We start from the raw sequence: 19,850 nt of genomic DNA on the forward strand, positions 1-19,850 counted from the left end.
AGACTGAATAATATTTCCAGGCTGTGGAAGGCAGGGGTCGTGGTAGGGTGGCAGTGGGTGGAGATGCATACTCACTGCTTTGCATTTGGCAATTCATCCTCTATTCCGTCCCCAGGTGACTGTGCTGGACAACGGGGAGCCCTCCTTAAAGTCCACCTCCAGGGTGGTGGTACGCATCTTAGATGTCAATGACAACCCCCCTGTGTTCTCCCATAAGCTCTTCAATGTCCGCCTTCCAGAGAGGCTGAGCCCGGCCACCCCCGGGCCCGTGTACAGGCTGGTGGCTTCAGACCCTGATGAGGGTCTCAATGGCAGGGTCACCTACAGTATCGAGGAAAGTGACGAGGGGAGCTTCGGTATCGACCCAGTCACAGGCATGGTGTCATCCAGCAGCACCTTCACAGCCGGAGAGTACAACATCCTCACGGTGAGGAGGGGATGGAGGCTGCAGAGAGGGGAGTGTCATAACTGCTAAGGGATTTTCTTTGAGGATACAGGAGAAGGGAAACAGTTTTTCTTTGAGGATACAGGAGAAGGGAAACAGTCATCAGGCATGGTGGAGGTGGTACTCCCTTCCCTGGCTTTCTCGGAGAGAAGTGGGAGCCCTGACATCAGCTAAAGCGTCAGAATTCTGGGCCTTTCTCTTTGAAGGCAATAAGGTCCTTGTCTGGGAAATCTGCTCTATTCTTAGAGGTAAGGATTTTGGTGAGAGTAGCACAGACTTTGGAGGTAAGCCTGCGTTCCAGCCCTAGCTCTGCCATTTTACACCTTTGTGACTTTGGACAAGTCACTGAACCTCTCTGAGACTTTGTTTTATCATCTGTAAAATGGGGATAAGAACATTTTCCTGGTAGGAAGCCAAATAACAAGTGGTTAAGATATGGACTCTCGTGTCTGACAGCCTGAATCCAACCCCAGCCTCACTGCTGGCCAGGCAGATGATCCCTGGCAGCTGAATACATTTCCTCCTGCGAAAGGGAGATATAATGGTACCTCTCTCAGGGCTGTCATGAGAATTAAATTAGATGTTGCACATATTGCTCTTAGAGCAGGGCCAGATACTAGTGAGAGCTCCATAAATTCTATTTAGTTTATGTTTACGGTTGTTAAGAAGGCCCATGTATGCCAAGTCCAGCTCGGGAACTAGCACACAGTAAGGCTTCAGTTAATGGTGGCTCTGATTATTTTTTCCCTACACATGGAGTTCTTGAGCACAGGTTATTTGTTTTGTTCACCACTGTGCCTGCAGCAACTAGCATGGTGCCTGTTTATAGTGTGTTGAATGAATGGACGAGTGGCTAAAAGTCCAGCTCCACCAGTCACAGGGCACTCTGTCTCTTGGCTGACCACCCGGGTCTTCTTTTTCTTGGCCCCAGCCCTACGGACAAATCCTCAATTTCAGGTTTGGCTTCTTTTCAGATCAAAGCAACAGACAGTGGGCAGCCACCACTCTCAGCCAGTGTCCGGCTACACATTGAGTGGATCCCCCAGCCCCGGTCCTCCTCCATACCACTGGCCTTTGACGAGCCCCACTACAGCTTTACGGTCATGGAGACAGACCCTGTGAACCACATGGTGGGCGTCATCAGTGTGGAGGGCCGACCCGGTCTCTTCTGGTTCAACATCTCCGGTGAGAGCCCTACGAAGGCCAGCCCCTCCCAACCTTACAGCCCAGCCCCGGTCCTCACAGAACAGTCCTTCTCCGTGCTCTCATTCAGGTCATGCTCCCCAGAACCCCCCCGTTGGCTATGAGTGGTGACTGTCTCTTCCCTTATCCTCCGGGGGAGCCGGTGAGTAGAAGTACCACTTCTGCCAAACTTGCCTTCCACACCAGCTATGCTCTCATGAGGGGAGAGCCTCCATGGCCTCACTGGCGCCCCCCTAGCCAGAGGTGGACAGAACCTCAATTACTCCAAGGGCCTGGAAGACTCAGGAGAAAGCACAAGTTTTGTGTTTCCTCTCCTGCCTCAATGTGAGATCCATGCAGAGCTGACATCGTTCACCAGGAGCCTGAGGACCACTGTACCCTGGGGCCATGCTTAATGTCCTGATCCCAGGTTGCATCCTCACGATCCATTCTCTTTATAGGAGACATTTGAGTCCAAGCTCTCATGGTCTTCTCTGAAATTCCTTTCTGTCTCTAAACCAAGATTTTGTTAAAATATCTGGGGAGAGGAGAATCACAGACCCCTTTGGGAATCTGATGAATCGTTTGAGAATCTAATGAATGCTGAAGCCCTCTTCCCAGAAAGATTTGCATGTGCACACACACACATGTTTGCATACAAATATAAGGATTTATAGATTCTCTGAAACCCACCCAGGGATTCCAGGTTAAGAATCTCTGAGAGTTCCAGGACCACATGAACCATGGAGTCTTATTATAGAGATTCCCAGCCTGGTTCAGAGATTGGATGTACACCTGTCCCAAGCTTTTTGACCTCCTGGATCTACTTTTAATTCTGATTCACTGTTCTTGTTTGGCTTTATTTCTTTCATACAAAATTAACATGTGTACTCTGTAGATCACTTAGGAAACACCAATGAGTGCGAGAAGAAAAATTAAAATCACCAAAAACTCCCACCAGTCAGAAGATAATCCACCGCTAAAATGTTGATGTCTTTCCATTTAGTTGTTTTTCTCTTCTGTAGGGGCACCTGGGTGGCTCAGTCGTTAAGCGTCTGCCTTTGGCTCAGGTCATTATCCCAGAGTCCTGGGATCGAGCCCCGCATCGGGCTGCCTGCTCGGCGGGAAGCCTGCTTCTCCCTCTCCCACTCCCCCTGCTTGTGTTCCCTCTCTCGCTGTGTCTCTCTCTGTCAAATAAATAAAATCTTTAAAAAAAAATTGACAATAACTTGACAGGATCTACTACCACCTCCTCTCAATCTGCCGGCCGAATGCCGGGACAGTACTACAGCCCCCATCACTGAAGGTGAGTGTGCTTTACCCCCTGCTCCCACTCTAGGAGGTGACAAGGACATGGACTTTGATATTGAGAAGACCACAGGCAGCATTGTCATCGCCAAGCCTCTCGACACAAGGAGGAGGTCGAGCTATAACTTGACTGTGGAGGTGACCGATGGGTCCCACACCATTGCCACTCAGGTTAGAGGCCTCCCTGGGGACCCCTGAGCTGAGAGGGGATGGGAGGCCTCCTTGGTTGGGATAAAGCTACAGAAGAATTTCGGTGGATGTGGTGTAGCTCAGAGGGCACTGAATTTGGAATCAAGGTTTCGCCTTCCAGTCTTACCTGATATGCTTTCTACTTCTGTGCTCTTGGGACAATTCTTGTTTCCACTGTGGATCTCTGTGTAATCAAGGGCTTTGTCTAAATGATCAGTTTTCAATTAAAGATAGAGTTCCATAGGGGCTACCAGGGGAACGAGAAAGGACAGTAAGTGGGGCTCTGGATTTCTACCATGGTTTCAGCCAGAGTTTTATCTGTTTCAGATGTTTTTGGAATTTCACAAAAAAATTCACTTGAAGAAAAGGCCCTTTGGATCAGAATTTTGCTTTTGAAAACCACTAGACTGCATGTTATTTCAAAGCCTTGTGATTTTGAAATCCTATCATTCATTCAACAAATATTTATTGAGTGACGGCTGTGTGCCAGGCACTGTGCTAGGCACAGATGATATGGTGAAGAACCAGACAGACAAGGTCGCTGACCCCCTAGAGCTTATGGTCCACCTTCTCTCTCATTCTCCTCCCTAGGTCTACATCTTCATGATTGCCAATGTTAACCACCATCGGCCCCAGTTTCTGGAGGCTCATTATGAAGTCAGAGTTCCCCAGGATACACTGCCTGGGGTGGAGCTCCTCCGAGTCCAGGCCACGGATCCAGACAAGGGCAAGGGCCTAATCTATACCCTACATGGCAGCCAAGACCCGGAAAGTGTCAGCCTCTTCCAGCTGGACCCAAGCAGTGGTGTCTTGGTAACTGTGGGGAAGTTGAACCTGGGCTTGGGCCCCTCCCAGCACACACTGACAGTTATGGTGAGTAAGCTGAGAGATCAGGGAAAGATGCACTTGCATGTGGATGTGTGGCGGTGGACATGCACAGAGGCACGCTGAAGTTTCCCTTTCCCCTGACGAGCCAGGTGTACTGATGCTCATGATGACCCATGACATGAAATGTGACATTTTACAGTCAGCCAGGGGCACCTTCCATTAGGGATGCCTGAGAGTAAAGAAGAGGGGAGAGCTGCCAAGGAATATCCTGCAACCCCGGCTTTCTCTGGGTTCACTCCAAATACCCCCCAACAGTTTTCGCCCCGCTCTATGACTGCATGACCACAATGGGGACTGACATGGTGTCAAGCTGGGAAGGACCGAAGACCATCCCCCCCTAAAGCAAGCACTGGGGTGAGGAAGTGAGACATGTGGGACTCCCTTTCAGGGTTCTGTGCCCGCGCTTTTGTGATCCTGAGAGGGAGCCTCCTTCAATCTATGTCTTGTGTGCCTCAGGTGTCTCACTGTGTTCCAGCCCTGACCTGACCCACTTCTCTCATCTTACACCTGAGGCCCAGAGAGGGACAGATTTGCTTACCTCATACAGTTCTTTATGATGGAACCAGAATCAAAGCCAGCCTCCCTGACTCAAGATGCAGGGTTTTATGTGCTAGTTTATCATCCTCGGGGCATATAAATATACATTAAAGGCTCTGCAAAGTCCTGTAGCAAAGAAAGCTTTAACTTCATTTAATTTAGTGCTGCCTAAATTTAGTCGACCATAGAAGTTTTTCCCCTGCGTAACATGTTAACATCTTGAGGAACTAATAGTCTCTGAGAACTAATTTGGAAAATACTGTTTCTGTGCTTATTTCTGCCTTTCTCCTAAAGTGGGATTATCCATGAAAATAGCTAAGCCTAATAATCACTAATTTATAAATTTATTTTTTAAAAAAAGGGAGCATAAATGAGAGCAAAATTTAAATGGATACAGAAAGTTACAATTAGGTATGTTTTTCACTGGCATTGTATTTCATTGACCTTAATTTAACCCTGCCTCCTCCCATCCCATTTGCTGCTCATGGCATTATCCCCTTGGGCCCATAGGTGCGAGACCAGGAGATGCCCATCAAGAGGAACTTTGTGTGGGTGTCCATTTACGTGGAGGATGGAAACCTCCACCCACCCCACTTCACCCAGCTCCACTATGAAGCAAGTGTTCCTGACACCACAGCCCCTGGCACAGAGCTGCTCCAGGTCCGCGCCATGGATGGTGACCGGGGAGCCAATGCTGAAGTCCACTACTCCCTCCTCAGAGGTGAGAGGCTTGGCCATGAGTCCAGAGCATGAGGGAAGAGTCTCTGACAATAAGAAAAAGCACCAGAGGCATGAATTTGCAAGTAAATCAAATGCCAGGTTCTCTAAGCTTTGGCAAATACCATTTCTAGAACATTCTCTGGGATTATAATAACCTAATTTAATACACTTCCAAAGATGGTAAGAATAATAACTAAGGGCCTACTTAAGTTATGGAAGAATTTATATACATATTATATAAATTCACCAACAACTGTATTTGTAAAAGATGCTTATGAAGTCCATGTAACATTTTAAAATGTAGTATCTTTTTGCCTTTACAATAGAAGGGACCTATAAATACCTTATAAGATGTATGGCACAGTTTTAGGAATTACATTTGGGAGTAACATTTTCTGTTAAGGCCGTATCATGATTTCTTATGTTATGTGGTTTTCCCCTCTCAAAAATGGGAACAATATTCCCTGTGCCAGAAAGTCTTTGTAAAGATTAAAAGAGAAAATGTATGTTAATACATGTTGTGAACTGTAAAATATATGAATGCCAAGGGTTTATTACTATCATTGATAAGTGTTAATTAAAATGTCAATATCTAGTATCCAACTAATTATTAATGATAATTTTAATGTTTGATAATTCATAATTAATGATATTTAATAATTATTATTATCTTTAATAAAGTTAATACTCCATAGAGCTAGATGTTGTGGACGGACAAAATGAACGTGACTTGCTTTCTGCTCTCACAGAGCATAATGTTCATTTATTGCTTATATGCTTTCCAGAAATCAGAGCTTTTGCATTTTTTTTTTAAGAAACAAAAGTTGTTATACTTTGCCATGTGGCAGAAATCTATGCATCACTGAAGAACAATAATACAAATTCTAACCCATTAATTGCTTACTTTTTGTGATTTATGAAGCATACTCACGTCTTCTATCTCATTTTATCTCACTGACAACCCCATTGATGGAGGTACTAATTTTATTTTCCAGATAAGTTAAGATTAGTTTTAAACTGTTCTTCTGATTATAGAAATAACACATGCTCATTTTTTAAAACATGAGAGAAACAGGAATATATAAAGAAGAAAATAGCATTCAGCCATAGTTTTCTGCACAGACAAAATAATTTTGTGTATTTCCATCTTTTTTTTAAATATTTTATTTGTTTATTTGACAGAGATTGACACAGTGAGAGAGGGAACACAAGCAGGGGGAGTGGGAGAGGGAGAAGCAGGCTTCCCACGTAGCAGGGAGTCCGATGTGGGGCTCGATTCCAGGACCCTGGGACCATGACCTGAACCCAAGGCAGACGCTTAACAACTGAGCCACCCAGGCGCCCCTCTTATCTTTTTGGTGCATCTTTTTGCCATAGTAAGATTGAAGTGAATATACAATTTTGTGTCCCAACTTTTTCTCTCAGCAATATAACATAAATTATAATTATGCTTAGGTAGTTTACTTGGCTACTTCTAATAGAACTATTTTTAAACTGCAGCCTACCTATTGAAACTGTGTTCTTTGACAGAACTTAGGGTTTGTATCACATGGGCAAATTGGGAAATCACCTCACTTGTCGGCTGGAGAATGGCTTCCATGAGTGGGGGGAATCAGATGGACTGTTTTGTGATGAAGCCTAGCTATTTGTCTCCCATTGAAATAATAAAATATGTACCTGAGTGATAAACAGCATAAGAATAGCAAAGAGCAGTACTTCCCTGAGTGGAAGACCTGTACCCCTGGTGGTGACCAGAATTATTCAGGTGTTACTGAGTCATGGCATTAAATAGGTAATCATCTCATTACAAGAAAAAAAAATGTGCCTATGTGAGATAATGGATGTCAGCTAAACTTATTTTGGCAGTCACTTTGCAATATATATGTATATCAAATCATTATGTTGTACATCTTAAACCAACACAACATTATATGTCAATTATATCTCAATAAAACTGGGGGGGGGGAGTGTCAGTTATGCAAGATGAAATTCTAGAGATCTGCTGTATGACATTGTGCTTATAGTTAACAATATTGTGCTATAATCTTAAACATTTCTTAAGAGGTAGATCTCATGTTATCTGTTCTTACCATAAAAAGAAAGAGAGAAGGAGGGAGGAAGGGAGGAAGGAAGGAAGGAAGAAAGGAAGGAAAGCAGGCAGGAAGGAAGGCAGGAAGAAAGGAAGGAAAGAAGAAAGGAAGGAAGGAAGGAAGGAAGGAAGGAAGGAAGAAAGGAAGTGTTGCTGTTAGGTTAGACTTTTAAAACTGTGATAACTTTGAGACCCTATTTTTTAGGGAAATACAATTAATTTTCCACATTATTTTTTGTGAATCATATAATGTTGTATAACTGTAACTTTCTTTAAAACCTAAATTTGAAATGTTATGCATTTATCAAAATGAATATTAAATTTTAATTTTATTAAATTTTAAAAGGCCTACAAAAAATAGGCTACCAAATGTGGAAAGAGTACTCCCCCTTGATTCTCATTTGGGCTTCCTGATAAGTCAAGGACAACGCTTTCCCTGGGTATTAGAATCTCTTTAATTCTTCCCTAACACTTGCTACTCTTTGTTTTTACCATAGAAAGAGGATAGGTCTCAGGCTCATATCCTATAACAAGCAATAGATTTTATCCAGATTTTAATAAGATATTTTTTCCCACTGACTTGTTTCTATGGTAACCTCTGATTTATGGCAAGCAATAATGATTTTCTTTTCTAAAGTAGCAATACAAAAGTTGCCCGTTAAAATATTTTAAATTTAAGAAAATGAGTCAATTTAAAGAAAAATATCCATTCAATAATAGTACAAAATAGTAAAGGTAGGGGCTGGGTATTGAAAAAATTGTAAAGGCAATGTGAGAATGCCTGCGGTTTAGGAAATTCATGTGTGGTAGAAAGGGCATTTGATCAGGATCCTCAAGGTCTGGGTGTTCTATCCACTGTCTCCCCACTTAACTGTGTGCCACTCAACTCCCAAGCCAGACAAGAAAGGATCTTCCCACTGTAGACTATACTGGGAGCAGACAGGGTAGTGTATTAAAGTCTCTCCTATAAAAGCCACCACTGAAACAGAGTGGAGTGTGTTTTCCTACAAACCATATGTTTCCTTCCTTTGCCTTCAAGACCTTCTGCAGCTTTGGTTTACAGCTTAAGTTGTGACCCCAAAACTGAGTGATCATTGAAGCTGCCATTTATGGAGTACCTAGTATGTGCCTCATGTAAGGTATTTTATAAAGTAGGTATCTTCCCTATAAACTACATCAGGGTAACACGGGATATAGATTTTTGTCCTGTACAAGTTTTGTGTGATAGCCTCTTTACTGATCTAGAAAGTATCTCTTGAACATGTGGTAAATTTCAGTTTGTCTTGTCTTTTGTTTCAGGGAACAGTGAGGGTTTCTTCAGCATCGATGCCCTGCTGGGCACCATCACTCTGGCCCAGAAACTTGATCAAGCAAATCATGCCCGGTATAGTCTGACAGTCAAGGCAGAAGATCAAGGCTCCCCACAGTGGCATGACCTGGCTACAGTGATCATTAATGTCTACCCTTCAGATAGCAGTGCCCCCATCTTCTCCAAAGCTGAGTACTTTGTAGAGATCCCTGAATCAATCCCTATTGGCTCCCCAATCCTCCTTGTGTCAGCTACAAGTTCCTCAGAAGTTACCTATGAGTTAAGAGAGGGAAACAAGGATGGTGTATTGTCCATGAACTCATATTCTGGCCTCATTTCCACCCAGAAGAAACTGGACCATGAGAAAATTTCATCTTACCAGCTGAAAATCCGAGGCAGCAATATGGCAGGTGCATTTACTGATGTCATGGCTCTTGTTTACATCATTGATGAAAATGACAATCCTCCCATGTTCTTAAAGTCCATTTTTGTGGGCCAAGTTAGTGAAGCAGCTCCATTATACAGCATGATCATGGATGAAAACAACAACCCCCTTGTGATTCGTGCCTCTGACCGTGATGAAGAAGCTAATTCCTTGTTGGTCTATGAAATTTTGGAGCCAGAGGCCTTGAAGTTTTTCAAAATTGATCAAAGCATGGGAACCCTAACCATCATATCAGAGATGGATTATGAGAGCATGCCCTCTTTCCAATTCAGTGTCTACGTTCATGACCAAGGAAACCCTATCTTATTTGCATCCAGGCCTGTCCAAGTCATCATCAATGTCAGGGATGTAAATGACTCTCCTCCCAGGTTCTCAGACGATGTATATGAAGTAGCAGTAGTGAAGCCCATCCATCGGGGTATGGAGCTCCTCATCGTGCAGGCCAGCGATGATGACTCAGAAGTCAATTATAGCATCAAAACTGGCAATGCTGATCAAGCTGTTGCCATCCATCCCATCACGGGTCGTATATCTGTGTTGAATCCTGCTTTCCTGGGGGTCTTTCGGGAGCTCACCATCAGGGCTTCTGATGGCCTGTATCAAGACACTGCACTCGTAAAAATTTTTTTGACACAAGCCCTTAACACAAGCTTACAGTTTGATCAGATTATCTATAGGGCAACCGTGAAGGAGAATTTACAGGGTAGAAAGGCACTGGTGATTCTTGGCGCCCAGGGCAATCATTTGAATGACACTCTTTCCTACTTCCTGTTGAATGGCACGGATATGTTTCATATGGTCAAGTCAGCAGGTGTGTTGCAGACAAAAGGTGTGGTGTTTGACAGAGAAGAGCAGGACACTTATGAGGTGGCAGTGGAATTGAGGGACAATCGGACCCCTCAGCGGGTGGCTCAGGCTCTGGTCAGAGTCTCTGTTGAGGATGTTAATGACAATCCCCCTCAATTTAAGCATCTGCCCTACTACACGATTATCCAAGATGGCACAGAGCCAGGGGATGTCCTCTTTCAGGTATCTGCCACTGACCAGGACTTGGGGGTAAATGGTGCTGTCACATATGCATTTGCAGAAGATTATACATATTTTCGAATTGACCCCTATCTTGGGGACATATCACTGAAGAAACCCTTTGATTATCAAGCTTTAAATAAGTATCACCTCAAAGTCATTGCTCGGGATGGAGGAACCCCATCCCTCCAGACTGAGGAAGAGGTACTTGTCACCGTGAGAAATAAATCCAACCCACTGTTTCAGAGTCCTTACTACAAAGTGAGAGTGCCTGAAAATATCACACTGTATACACCAATTCTCCATACCCAGGCCCGAAGTCCAGAGGGACTCCGACTCATTTACAACATTGTGGAGGAAGAGCCCTTGATGCTGTTCACCACTGACTTTAAGACTGGTGTTCTGACAGTAACAGGCCCTTTGGACTATGAGTCTAAGACCAAACATGTGTTCACGGTCAGAGCCACAGACACAGCTCTGGGGTCATTTTCTGAAGCCACAGTGGAAGTCCTGGTGGAGGACGTCAATGATAATCCTCCCACTTTCTCTCAGTTAGTCTACACTACTTCAGTCTCAGAAGGTTTGCCTGCTCAGACCCCTGTGATCCAACTGTTGGCTTCTGACCAGGATTCAGGGCAGAACCGTGATGTCTCCTATCAGATCATAGAGGATGGCTCAGATATTTCCAAATTCTTCCAGATCAATGGGAGCACAGGGGAGATGTCCACAGTTCAAGAGCTGGATTATGAAACTCAACAACACTTTCATGTGAAGGTCAGGGCCATGGATAGAGGAGACCCCCCACTCACTGGTGAAACCCTTGTGGTTGTTAATGTATCTGACATCAATGATAACCCCCCAGAGTTCAGGCAACCTCAGTATGAAGCCAATGTCAGTGAGCTGGCAACCTGTGGACACCTGGTTCTTAAAGTCCAAGCTCTCGACCCTGACAGCAGGGATGCCTCCCATCTGGAGTACCTGATCCTTTCTGGCAATCAGGACAGGCACTTCTCCATTAACAGCTCATCAGGAATAATTTCTATGTTCAACCTTTGCAAAAAGCACCTGGACTCTTCTTACAATTTGAGGGTAGGTGCTTCTGATGGGGTCTTCCAAGCAACTGTGCCGGTGTATATCAACACTACAAATGCCAACAAGTATAGCCCAGAGTTCCAGCAGCATGTTTATGAGGCAGAATTAGCAGAGAATGCAAAGGTGGGAACGAAGGTGATTGAGTTGCTAGCCATAGACAAAGACAGTGGTCCCTATGGCACTGTAGATTATACCATCATCAATAAACTAGCAGGTGAGAAGTTCTCCATAAACCCCAATGGCCAGATCACCACTCTGCAGAAACTGGATCGGGAAAATTCAACAGAAAGAGTTATTGCTATTAAAGTCATGGCTCAGGATGGAGGAGGACGAGTGGCCTTCTGCACTGTGAAGATCATCCTGACAGATGAAAATGACAACCCTCCACAATTTAAAGCGTCTGAGTACACAGTGTCCATTCAATCCAATGTCAGTAAAGATTCCCCAGTTATCCAGGTGTTGGCCTATGATGCAGATGAGGGTCAGAATGCAGATGTTACCTATTCAGTGGACTCAATAAAGGACTTGGATGAAGAGGTCATTGAAGTCAACCCAACTACTGGTGTTGTCAAGGTGAAGGAGAGCTTGTTGGGATTGGAAAATCGGGCCTTTGACTTAAAAATCAAAGCCCAAGATGGGGGCCCTCCTCACTGGAACTCCCTGGTGCTGTTACGACTTCAGGTGGTTCCTAATGAAGTACCCTTGCCCAAATTTTCTGAACCTCTGTATACTTTCTCTGCATCTGAAGATCTTCCAGAAGGGTCTGAAATTGGTTCTGTTAAAGCAGTGGCCGCGCAAGATCCAGTCATCTATAGTCTAGTGCAGGGCACCACACCAGAGAGCAACAAGGATGGTGTCTTCTCCTTGGACCGAAACACAGGAGTTCTAAAGGTGAGAAAGGCCATGGACTATGAGTCCACCAAATGGTACCAGATTGATTTAATGGCACATTGTCCCCATAATGACACTCACTTGGTTTCCTTGGTCTCTGTCAATATCCAAGTGAAGGATGTCAATGACAATAGGCCTATATTTGAGGCTGATCCCTATAAGGCTGTTCTCACTGAGAATATGCCAGTGGGGACCTCAGTCATTCAAGTGACTGCCAACGATCAGGACACTGGCGATGATGGCCAGGTGAGCTACAGGCTGCCAGTGGACCCTGGTAGCAATATCCATGAGCTCTTTGCCATTGACAGTGAGACTGGCTGGATCACCACACTCCAGGAACTTGACTGTGAGACCCACCAGACCTACCGCTTTTATGTTGTGGCCTATGACCATGGAAGGACCATCCAGCTATCTTCTCAGGTTCTGGTTGAAGTCTCCATTACAGATGAGAATGACAATGCTCCCCGATTTGCTTCTGAAGACTACAGAGGATCTGTGGTTGAGAACAGTGAACCTGGTGAACTTGTGGTCACTCTTAAAACCTTGGATGCTGATATCTCTGAGCAGAACAGACAGGTCACCTGCTATATCACAGGTAAGGATAACTGTCTTGGAATGGAGGCACTGGGGTACATTGAAAAAAGTATAGTAAGAGGTGCCCTAAGACGTGGGTTTAATTCCTGGCTCTTCTACCTATTATCAATGTGACCTTGGGTATATTAATTAACCTCCCAGGACCTCAGGTGCTTCACCTGTAGACTTTTCATGCCTGTTCTCATTCACCTCCCAAGGATGCTGGTAAGATCTTTTTTTAAATTAACATATAATGTATTATTTGTTTCAGGGGTACAGGTCTGTGATTCATCAGTCTTACACAATTCACAGCGCTCACCATAGTACATACCTTCCTCAGTGTCCATCACCCAGCCACCCCATCCCTCCTAACCCCCTCCACTCCAGCAGTCCTCAGTTTGTTTCCTGAGATTGAGTCTCTGATGATTTCTCTCCCTCTCCGGTTTTGTCTTATTCCACTTTTTCCTCTCTTCCCCTACAATTCTCTGCCTTGTTTCTCAAATTCCACATATCAGTGAGATCGTATGATAATTGGCTTTCTCTGACTTATTTTGCTTAGCATAATACCCTCTAGTTCCATCCACATTGTTGCAAATGGCAAGATTTCATTTTTTGATGGCTGCATAATATTCCATTGTGTGATATATATATCTCACATCTTCTTTATTCATTCATCTATTGATGGACATCTAGGCTCTTTCCATAGTTTGGCTATTGTGGACATTGCTGCTATAAACATTGGGGTGCATGTGCCCCTTCGGATCACTACATTTGTATCTTTGGGGTAAATACCCAGTAGTGCAATTTCTGGGTCATAGGGTAGCTGTATTTTCAACTTTTTGAGGAACCTCCATATTGTTTTCCAGAGTGGCTATACCAGCTTGCATTCCCACCAACAGTGTAGGAGGGTTCCCCTTTCACTACATCCTCGCCAACATCTGTCATTTCCTGACTTGTTAATTTTAGCCATTCTGACTGGTGTGAGGCGGTATCTCATTGAGGTTTTGGTTTGGATTTCCCTGATGCCGAGGGATGTTGAGCACTTTTTCATGTGTCTGTTGGCCATTTGGATGTCTTCTTTGGAAAAATGTCTGTTCATGTCTTCTGCCCATTTCTTGGATTATTTGTTCTTTGGGTGTTGAGTTTGATAAGTTCTTTATAGATTTTGGATACTAGCCCTTTATCTGATATGTCATTTGCAAATATATTCTCCCATTCTGTCAGTTATCTTTTGGTTTTGTTAACTGTTTCCTTTGCTGTGCAAAAGGTTTTTATCTTGACAAAGTCCCAATAGTTCATTTTTGCCCTTGCTTCCCTTGCCTTTGGTGATGTTTCTAGGAAGAAGTTGCTGCAGCTGAGGTCAAAGAGGTTCTGCCTTTGTTCTCCTCAAGGATTCTGATGGATTCCTGTCTCACATTTAGGGTGTTTCGTCCATTTGGAGTCTATTTTTGTGTGTGGTGTAAGGAAATGGTCCAGTTTCATTCTTCTGCATGTAGTTGTCCAATTTTCCCAACACTATTTGTTGAAGAGACTGTCTTTTTTCCATTGGACATTCTTTCCTGTTTTGTCGAAGATTAGTTGACCATAGAGTTGAGGGTCCATGTCTGGGCTCTCTATTCTGTTCCATTGATCTATGTGTCTGTTTTTGTGCAAGTACCATACTGTCTTGATGATTACAGCTTTGTAATAGAGCTTGAAGTCCGGAATTGTGATGCCACCAGCTTTGCTTTTCTTTTTCAACATTCTTCTGGCTATTTGGGGTATTTTCTTGTTCCATACAAATTTTAGGGTTATTTGTTCCATTTCTATGAAAAAATTGATGGTATTTTTTAAAATTTTATTTTATTATGTTATGTTAGTTACCATACATTACATCCTTGATTTTTGATGTAGTGTTTCATGATTCATTGTTTGAGTATAACACCCAGTGCTCCATTCAATATGCGCCCTCCTTAATACCCATCACCGGACTAACCCATCCCCCCACCCCCTCCACTCTAAAACCCTCAGTTTGTTTCTCAGAGTAAAGTTGATGGTATTTTGATAGGGATGGCATTAAATGTGTAGACTGCTCTAGGTAGCATAGACATTTTCACAATATTTGTTCTTCCAATCCATGAGCATGGAACGTTTTTCCATTTCTTTGTGTCTTCTTCAATTTCTTTCACGAGTATTCTATAGTTTTCTGAGTATAGATGCTTTGCCTCTTTGGTTAGATTGGTAAGATTTAACTTAAAAAAATTTCTTGAGAGCCTCCTATAAATTGGGAAGTGTTTTGCAGAGAGGATTTCTTATTTCTTTAGGTGGAGTAGACAGAATAGAAGGGAGATACTGTAACTGCTCTCAGTCAGCTTCTAGAGGATGGAGAAGATGTCAATAATGGTATGATCCCTGAAAATTCTGTCAGATGACTGTCCTTGTGGAGTGTATTCTGCCTAGAGCAAGTTGTGGATACTAGAAATGTTCCCTAAGTCAATCACAGGACTTAAGTGTCAGAGTGAAAACACTTCCATAGGTATGATTCCAGCTCAATACCCTCACTTCACACACAGGAAAACCAAAGCGCAGATGGGGCAGAAATTCAACCAAGGTCACACTCCAAGCTTGAGTGAGGTCTGGGATTAAAACCACACCCTACGATCTATTTTCCCCAGTGGATACCTATTGCAAACCTAAATTATCCCAACTCCTGTCCAGTGGCTGAACCAGCTAGCCAGTGGCCAAAAAAGAGTTTCTTTACTTCTCAATGTCCCTTTCCCCCTCTCCTGGGTTCCATGTCATCCCATCCCCATAAATATGGCTCCTTCTGCTGTCACAGCTCTCTGACAGGAAGTTAATGAATCTGAAGTTCCAACCAAGAATCATAGACTCCTATAGAAACAACCTGGATCAGAGCCGTTCAAAATATGGAAACTTAGGGAAATAGAATCTTACCATCTTATAATGACAGACTCTGAAAAACACAGTCTTAACATCTCTGAGTAATAGAAAAAATGTCAATAGATCATGAATTCCTGGAATAGTTGAGTCTTGGAACTCTGGAATCTTGGAATCTCATAAATCCATCTCCTCTATCAGTGACTGGTGTCAAGGAAAGATGACTCAGAAGCAAACTTGGTGATCCACGGGAACCTCCATTTAGTCTGTGTCCTCATTTGTAAAAATAAAACCTCAGAGAGCTTAGCATTGCTGATCACTTCCCACTCTCCTGCTGTTGAACAGATACTAGATACCAGAAGATTCTTGTATAAAATTGAAATATGCTTCCTTTTAACTTCCCCCAGTGCTTTCCAAAGTACACAAAAAAATAAGAAACCTGCCCCTCAACTACGTATTTTAGAGTGGTGCTTCTCACAGTGATAATAAACACAGTGATAATTAATAGGAGGCCTTTGAAGTCAGAAGAACCTTCAAAACACCAAACAACTGACTCAATATAGAACTGTGGGTCACTAGTTAAGGAAGGAAATGTTTGTCTTTCCTAGCAATCCTTAAAAAAGGGTCATCTGGGCAGCCACCTTAGGCACATAGCCTGGTTCGTTCCTATTCCTTGACTTCTGGAAGCTTTGTTCCATCTTTTTAGAGGGAGATCCCTTGGGCCAGTTTGGAATCAGCCAAGCTGGAGATGAGTGGAGGATTTTCTCGAGGAAGACCCTGGACCGTGAGCACATGGCCAAGTACTTGCTCAGAATCACAGCTTCCGATGGCAAGTTCCAGGCTTCGGTCCTTGTAGAGATCTTCGTCCTGGACATCAATGATAACAGTCCACAGTGCTCACAGGTGAGAGCCTCGTGAGGGTGAGGTGGCATTGGAGGCAAAGAAGCTGGAGTGAAGGCCAAGAGGAAGGAGGAAGACTCAGGGGACGATCTCTGAGGCTGGGCAGCATCACTGATCAGCTCTTGCTTCTCCCCAGCTAGCCACAGACTAGTGCCCTTGGCAGGGTGCATTCTAGGTAATTCCTCCCCTCCACCCCTGGCATAGGGATGTCACCAAGCTCTTTAGAACCCTTCTCTCCCTACACTCCCTTCAAAAGTCTACTTCTCTGCAAAATATATCCAGAAGTAAAGTAACTTCTTCATTCTCCAAACAGTCTGCTGTGCCCAGTGGGAAAACCCCTCCACCACTCAGCTTGGGCTCATTATCAAATACATCCAAATAGTACTGCCCCCAGAGACACCTTGCACTGCCCCCATGCCCATATTATGTATATCCCCACATCTACATGGGTGATAACACCACAGATGCCCTCCTTGAGGTTATATGTATACACAAACATGCAGACAGGGCAGTTACATTTTTGTTGAGGACTTCATTTAATTCAACCCTACATTTCCTGTGAAAACAAATATTGAATGGTGGTGGTGGTGGTGGTGGTGGTATGTGTGTGTGTGTGTACACTTGTGTGCATGTGTGTGTGTGTGTGTGTGTGTTGGGGAAGGAACTGTGTTCTTAGAGGACATAAATGAACAATCATTGTCCTATAGCTTTGCGTTTAAACATATTTTTTAAATACAGTAAATAATTTTTAACTTTGGGAGATTTGCATTACCTCAAAGTTTTCAGATAAACTATTAATATTTTACTTTTATAACATTTTAAATTACAATAATTCAAATTTGTATTAAAAAATCCAGCCATTCAGTATATATACATAAATGCAAACTTACACATACTCACCCATATATACATACACAAAGGATCATCTACAACTCTATATATACATGCAAATACTTATACATATATACACACAGATACAGAAGCATATACCTACATACCCACAACATTCATCCTTCTGTATACCCATCCATACATGGAAATATACATATATAATTCACACAAACATATGTGCATTGGCATATATACACTTCACTTATTTGCACACATATATGCAACGCAGACATTGTAACACAAAAAAATACATATGTCCCATCACCTTTTCTTCCTCTGTCTTTTACACTCCAACCACATAAAATCATAGTAGAAAAAGAGAACCTATGTTATCAGGATGCATGGAAAAATGCCTTTGCAGGATCCAAGATGATGACCTTCTGAGTGGTCTCAGAAGGGCTCTCTAGAGCCCCTAGAGGATTTAGGCAGGTGAGCTTCATGGTCAAGGACATGATCTCAACATGCATATGTTGCAGACCTCCCCTTTTGGGGAGGATGGAGCCCACACTTTCTTCCTCTTTCCCCTTAGCCATCCTCACAACCAGCCTGCATCCTCCCCATGCTGGAAGAGGCCAGGATCAAGCCCTCCTTGGCCTTCCCAGGGGTGGTCAACAGCATCACTAGAGCCAGGGAAAAGAAGCCTGGGGAGTCCATTTCTACACAGCCCACCCAGGCCCAAAGCCTTTATCCAGAGCACATACAGGGGTTCATGCTCACCCACACCCAGCAGTGGGGGAAACCAGTTTGTTTGGAGCCTGTACCCAGAGACAGCAGCTATAGGAACACTGGGCTTCCAGGGAGTTCCAGCCTCTCCCCTGTGCCACGTCCCCTACTATGAAGGTACCTGTAGTGGAGGGAGGGTAGGACAGGCCCTGTGGGCCATGGGGGTCCAGACCTGACTCAAATAGCCAAGGCTCTGTCTTGGGTTGTGGCAGGAGGTGAGCCTGACAGCATGGCCTCACCACAGGGACCAAGATGCCTGGCCTGGGCTGAGTGGCTTGACCTGACACCTTCCAGAATGCCTCATATCAGGCCCATCTCATCACCCAGAAGCTCAAAGGGCCCCTGTGAAGTAGGTGGTAGCAGGTCCTTCTAGCTCTGAGCGTGGGTTTTCAATGGTGGAACTTCTCTCTCATTCTGTCTTTTCTGACAAGTCCTCTTGTCATCCTGCTCCTTGGGTTTTTTTTTTTAATATTTTATTTATTTATTTGACAGAGAGAGAGACAGTGAGAGAGGGAACACAAGCAGGGGGAGTGGCAGAGGGAGAAGCAGGCTTCTCGCTGAGCAGGGAGCCCCATGCGGGGCTCGATCCCAGGACCCATGACCTGAGCCGAAGGCAGACGCTTAACCGACTGAGCCACCCAGGCGCCTCCTGCTCCTTGTTTTTAATCCCCATTTCCTTGCATGTTTCAACTTTTTCTCTTTGTTCTACCCCTGCCCTGCTTCTCTCTCTCTCCCTCTCCCCATCTTACTCTCTGATCTCTCTGTCTCTGTTTCCCTCTCTGTCACTCTGCTTCTCTCTTGATCTAGGTATGTCTCCCACAATCTCCCTCTTCTTTGTCTTCTGTTTCCAGCTTCTCTATACTGGCAAAGTCAGTGAAGATATATCTCCAGGACACTTCATTCTGAAAGTTTCTGCAACAGACTTGGATTCTGATACCAATGCTCAGATCACATATTCTCTGCATGGTCCTGGGGCAGATGAATTTAAGCTGGATCCTCATACAGGTGGGTTTCCTGAGCTTCAAGATCAAGCTGAGAACTTAATGAATACCAGTGCCCAATACCATGTTAGGTTCCTTGGAGAAGAAACAGGAATTCACCTACCCATCCATCCGTTTACTCAGCAAACATATTGGTACCATGTGCCAAGCATTGCACTAGATGGTGGGGACATAATCAACAGACAGATAAGATCTGGGTCTTGTGGGAAAGGCAGTCATTGAATCAGTGGTTTGAAATGTGCTGAGTTAAGAAAAAATGCAGGATGAAGGGGAGGTTCGACAGGAGCGGGGAGGGAGGCTTAGGAGCAGAGTTAAGGGAGTAGTAGGGATGGACGCTCAAGGCAGAAGGAGAATTTATACAAGGACTTTGTTTTAGGAAAGAGTGCATACATCTGAGGTCCTGATGGAAGGCCAGAAACTGGTGCACAGAGGGGAGGAGAGAGGCCAAAGGGTGGGGGTGAGGGGTGCACACCCCTCCTCTAGAGGGGTTTAGGCAGATGAGCTTCATGGTCAAGGACATGATCTCAACATGCATATGTTGCAGACCTCAATGTATTATTGTAAAAATCCCAAGAGATGAAGTATATAGAAGTCTAGCCCAGGTCTGGCACATAATAAGAGTTCAGTAGATGTGGTTGCCATTGTCATTATTATTAGAGGACAAAGCAAAAGGTGGAAGCAGAGAGCCCTGCAGGGTAGACCACTAATGCCTGGGAGAGGTTGGGCTGTGAGAGTCTGATGGAGAAGACAGGGTGAGGTCTGCT

At 44.1% G+C, this 19,850-nt stretch overlaps 1 protein-coding gene across 2 annotated transcripts in view; it reads left to right on the forward strand.

Moving 5' to 3' along the window:
• The window catches only part of FAT2 (FAT atypical cadherin 2), an 81,859-nt gene that overhangs the window by 32,960 nt on the left and 29,049 nt on the right, over positions 1–19,850 (forward strand). For both annotated transcript variants that reach the window (XM_025867197.2, XM_073890703.1), the window contains exons 5-12: positions 116–427; positions 1,420–1,630; positions 2,967–3,106; positions 3,716–3,997; positions 5,060–5,270; positions 8,658–12,716; positions 16,278–16,474; positions 18,937–19,090. In XM_025867197.2, the coding sequence (XP_025722982.1) occupies positions 116–427; positions 1,420–1,630; positions 2,967–3,106; positions 3,716–3,997; positions 5,060–5,270; positions 8,658–12,716; positions 16,278–16,474; positions 18,937–19,090 (5,566 nt within the window). The remainder of the gene's footprint in view (positions 1–115; positions 428–1,419; positions 1,631–2,966; positions 3,107–3,715; positions 3,998–5,059; positions 5,271–8,657; positions 12,717–16,277; positions 16,475–18,936; positions 19,091–19,850) is intronic.

This window comes from Callorhinus ursinus, unplaced genomic scaffold, assembly GCF_003265705.2.
Source record: "Callorhinus ursinus isolate GAN/ISIS: 27379988/994484 unplaced genomic scaffold, GSC_fseal_2.0 scaffold3, whole genome shotgun sequence".
In the NCBI taxonomy this organism is placed as follows: Eukaryota; Metazoa; Chordata; class Mammalia; order Carnivora; family Otariidae; genus Callorhinus; species Callorhinus ursinus.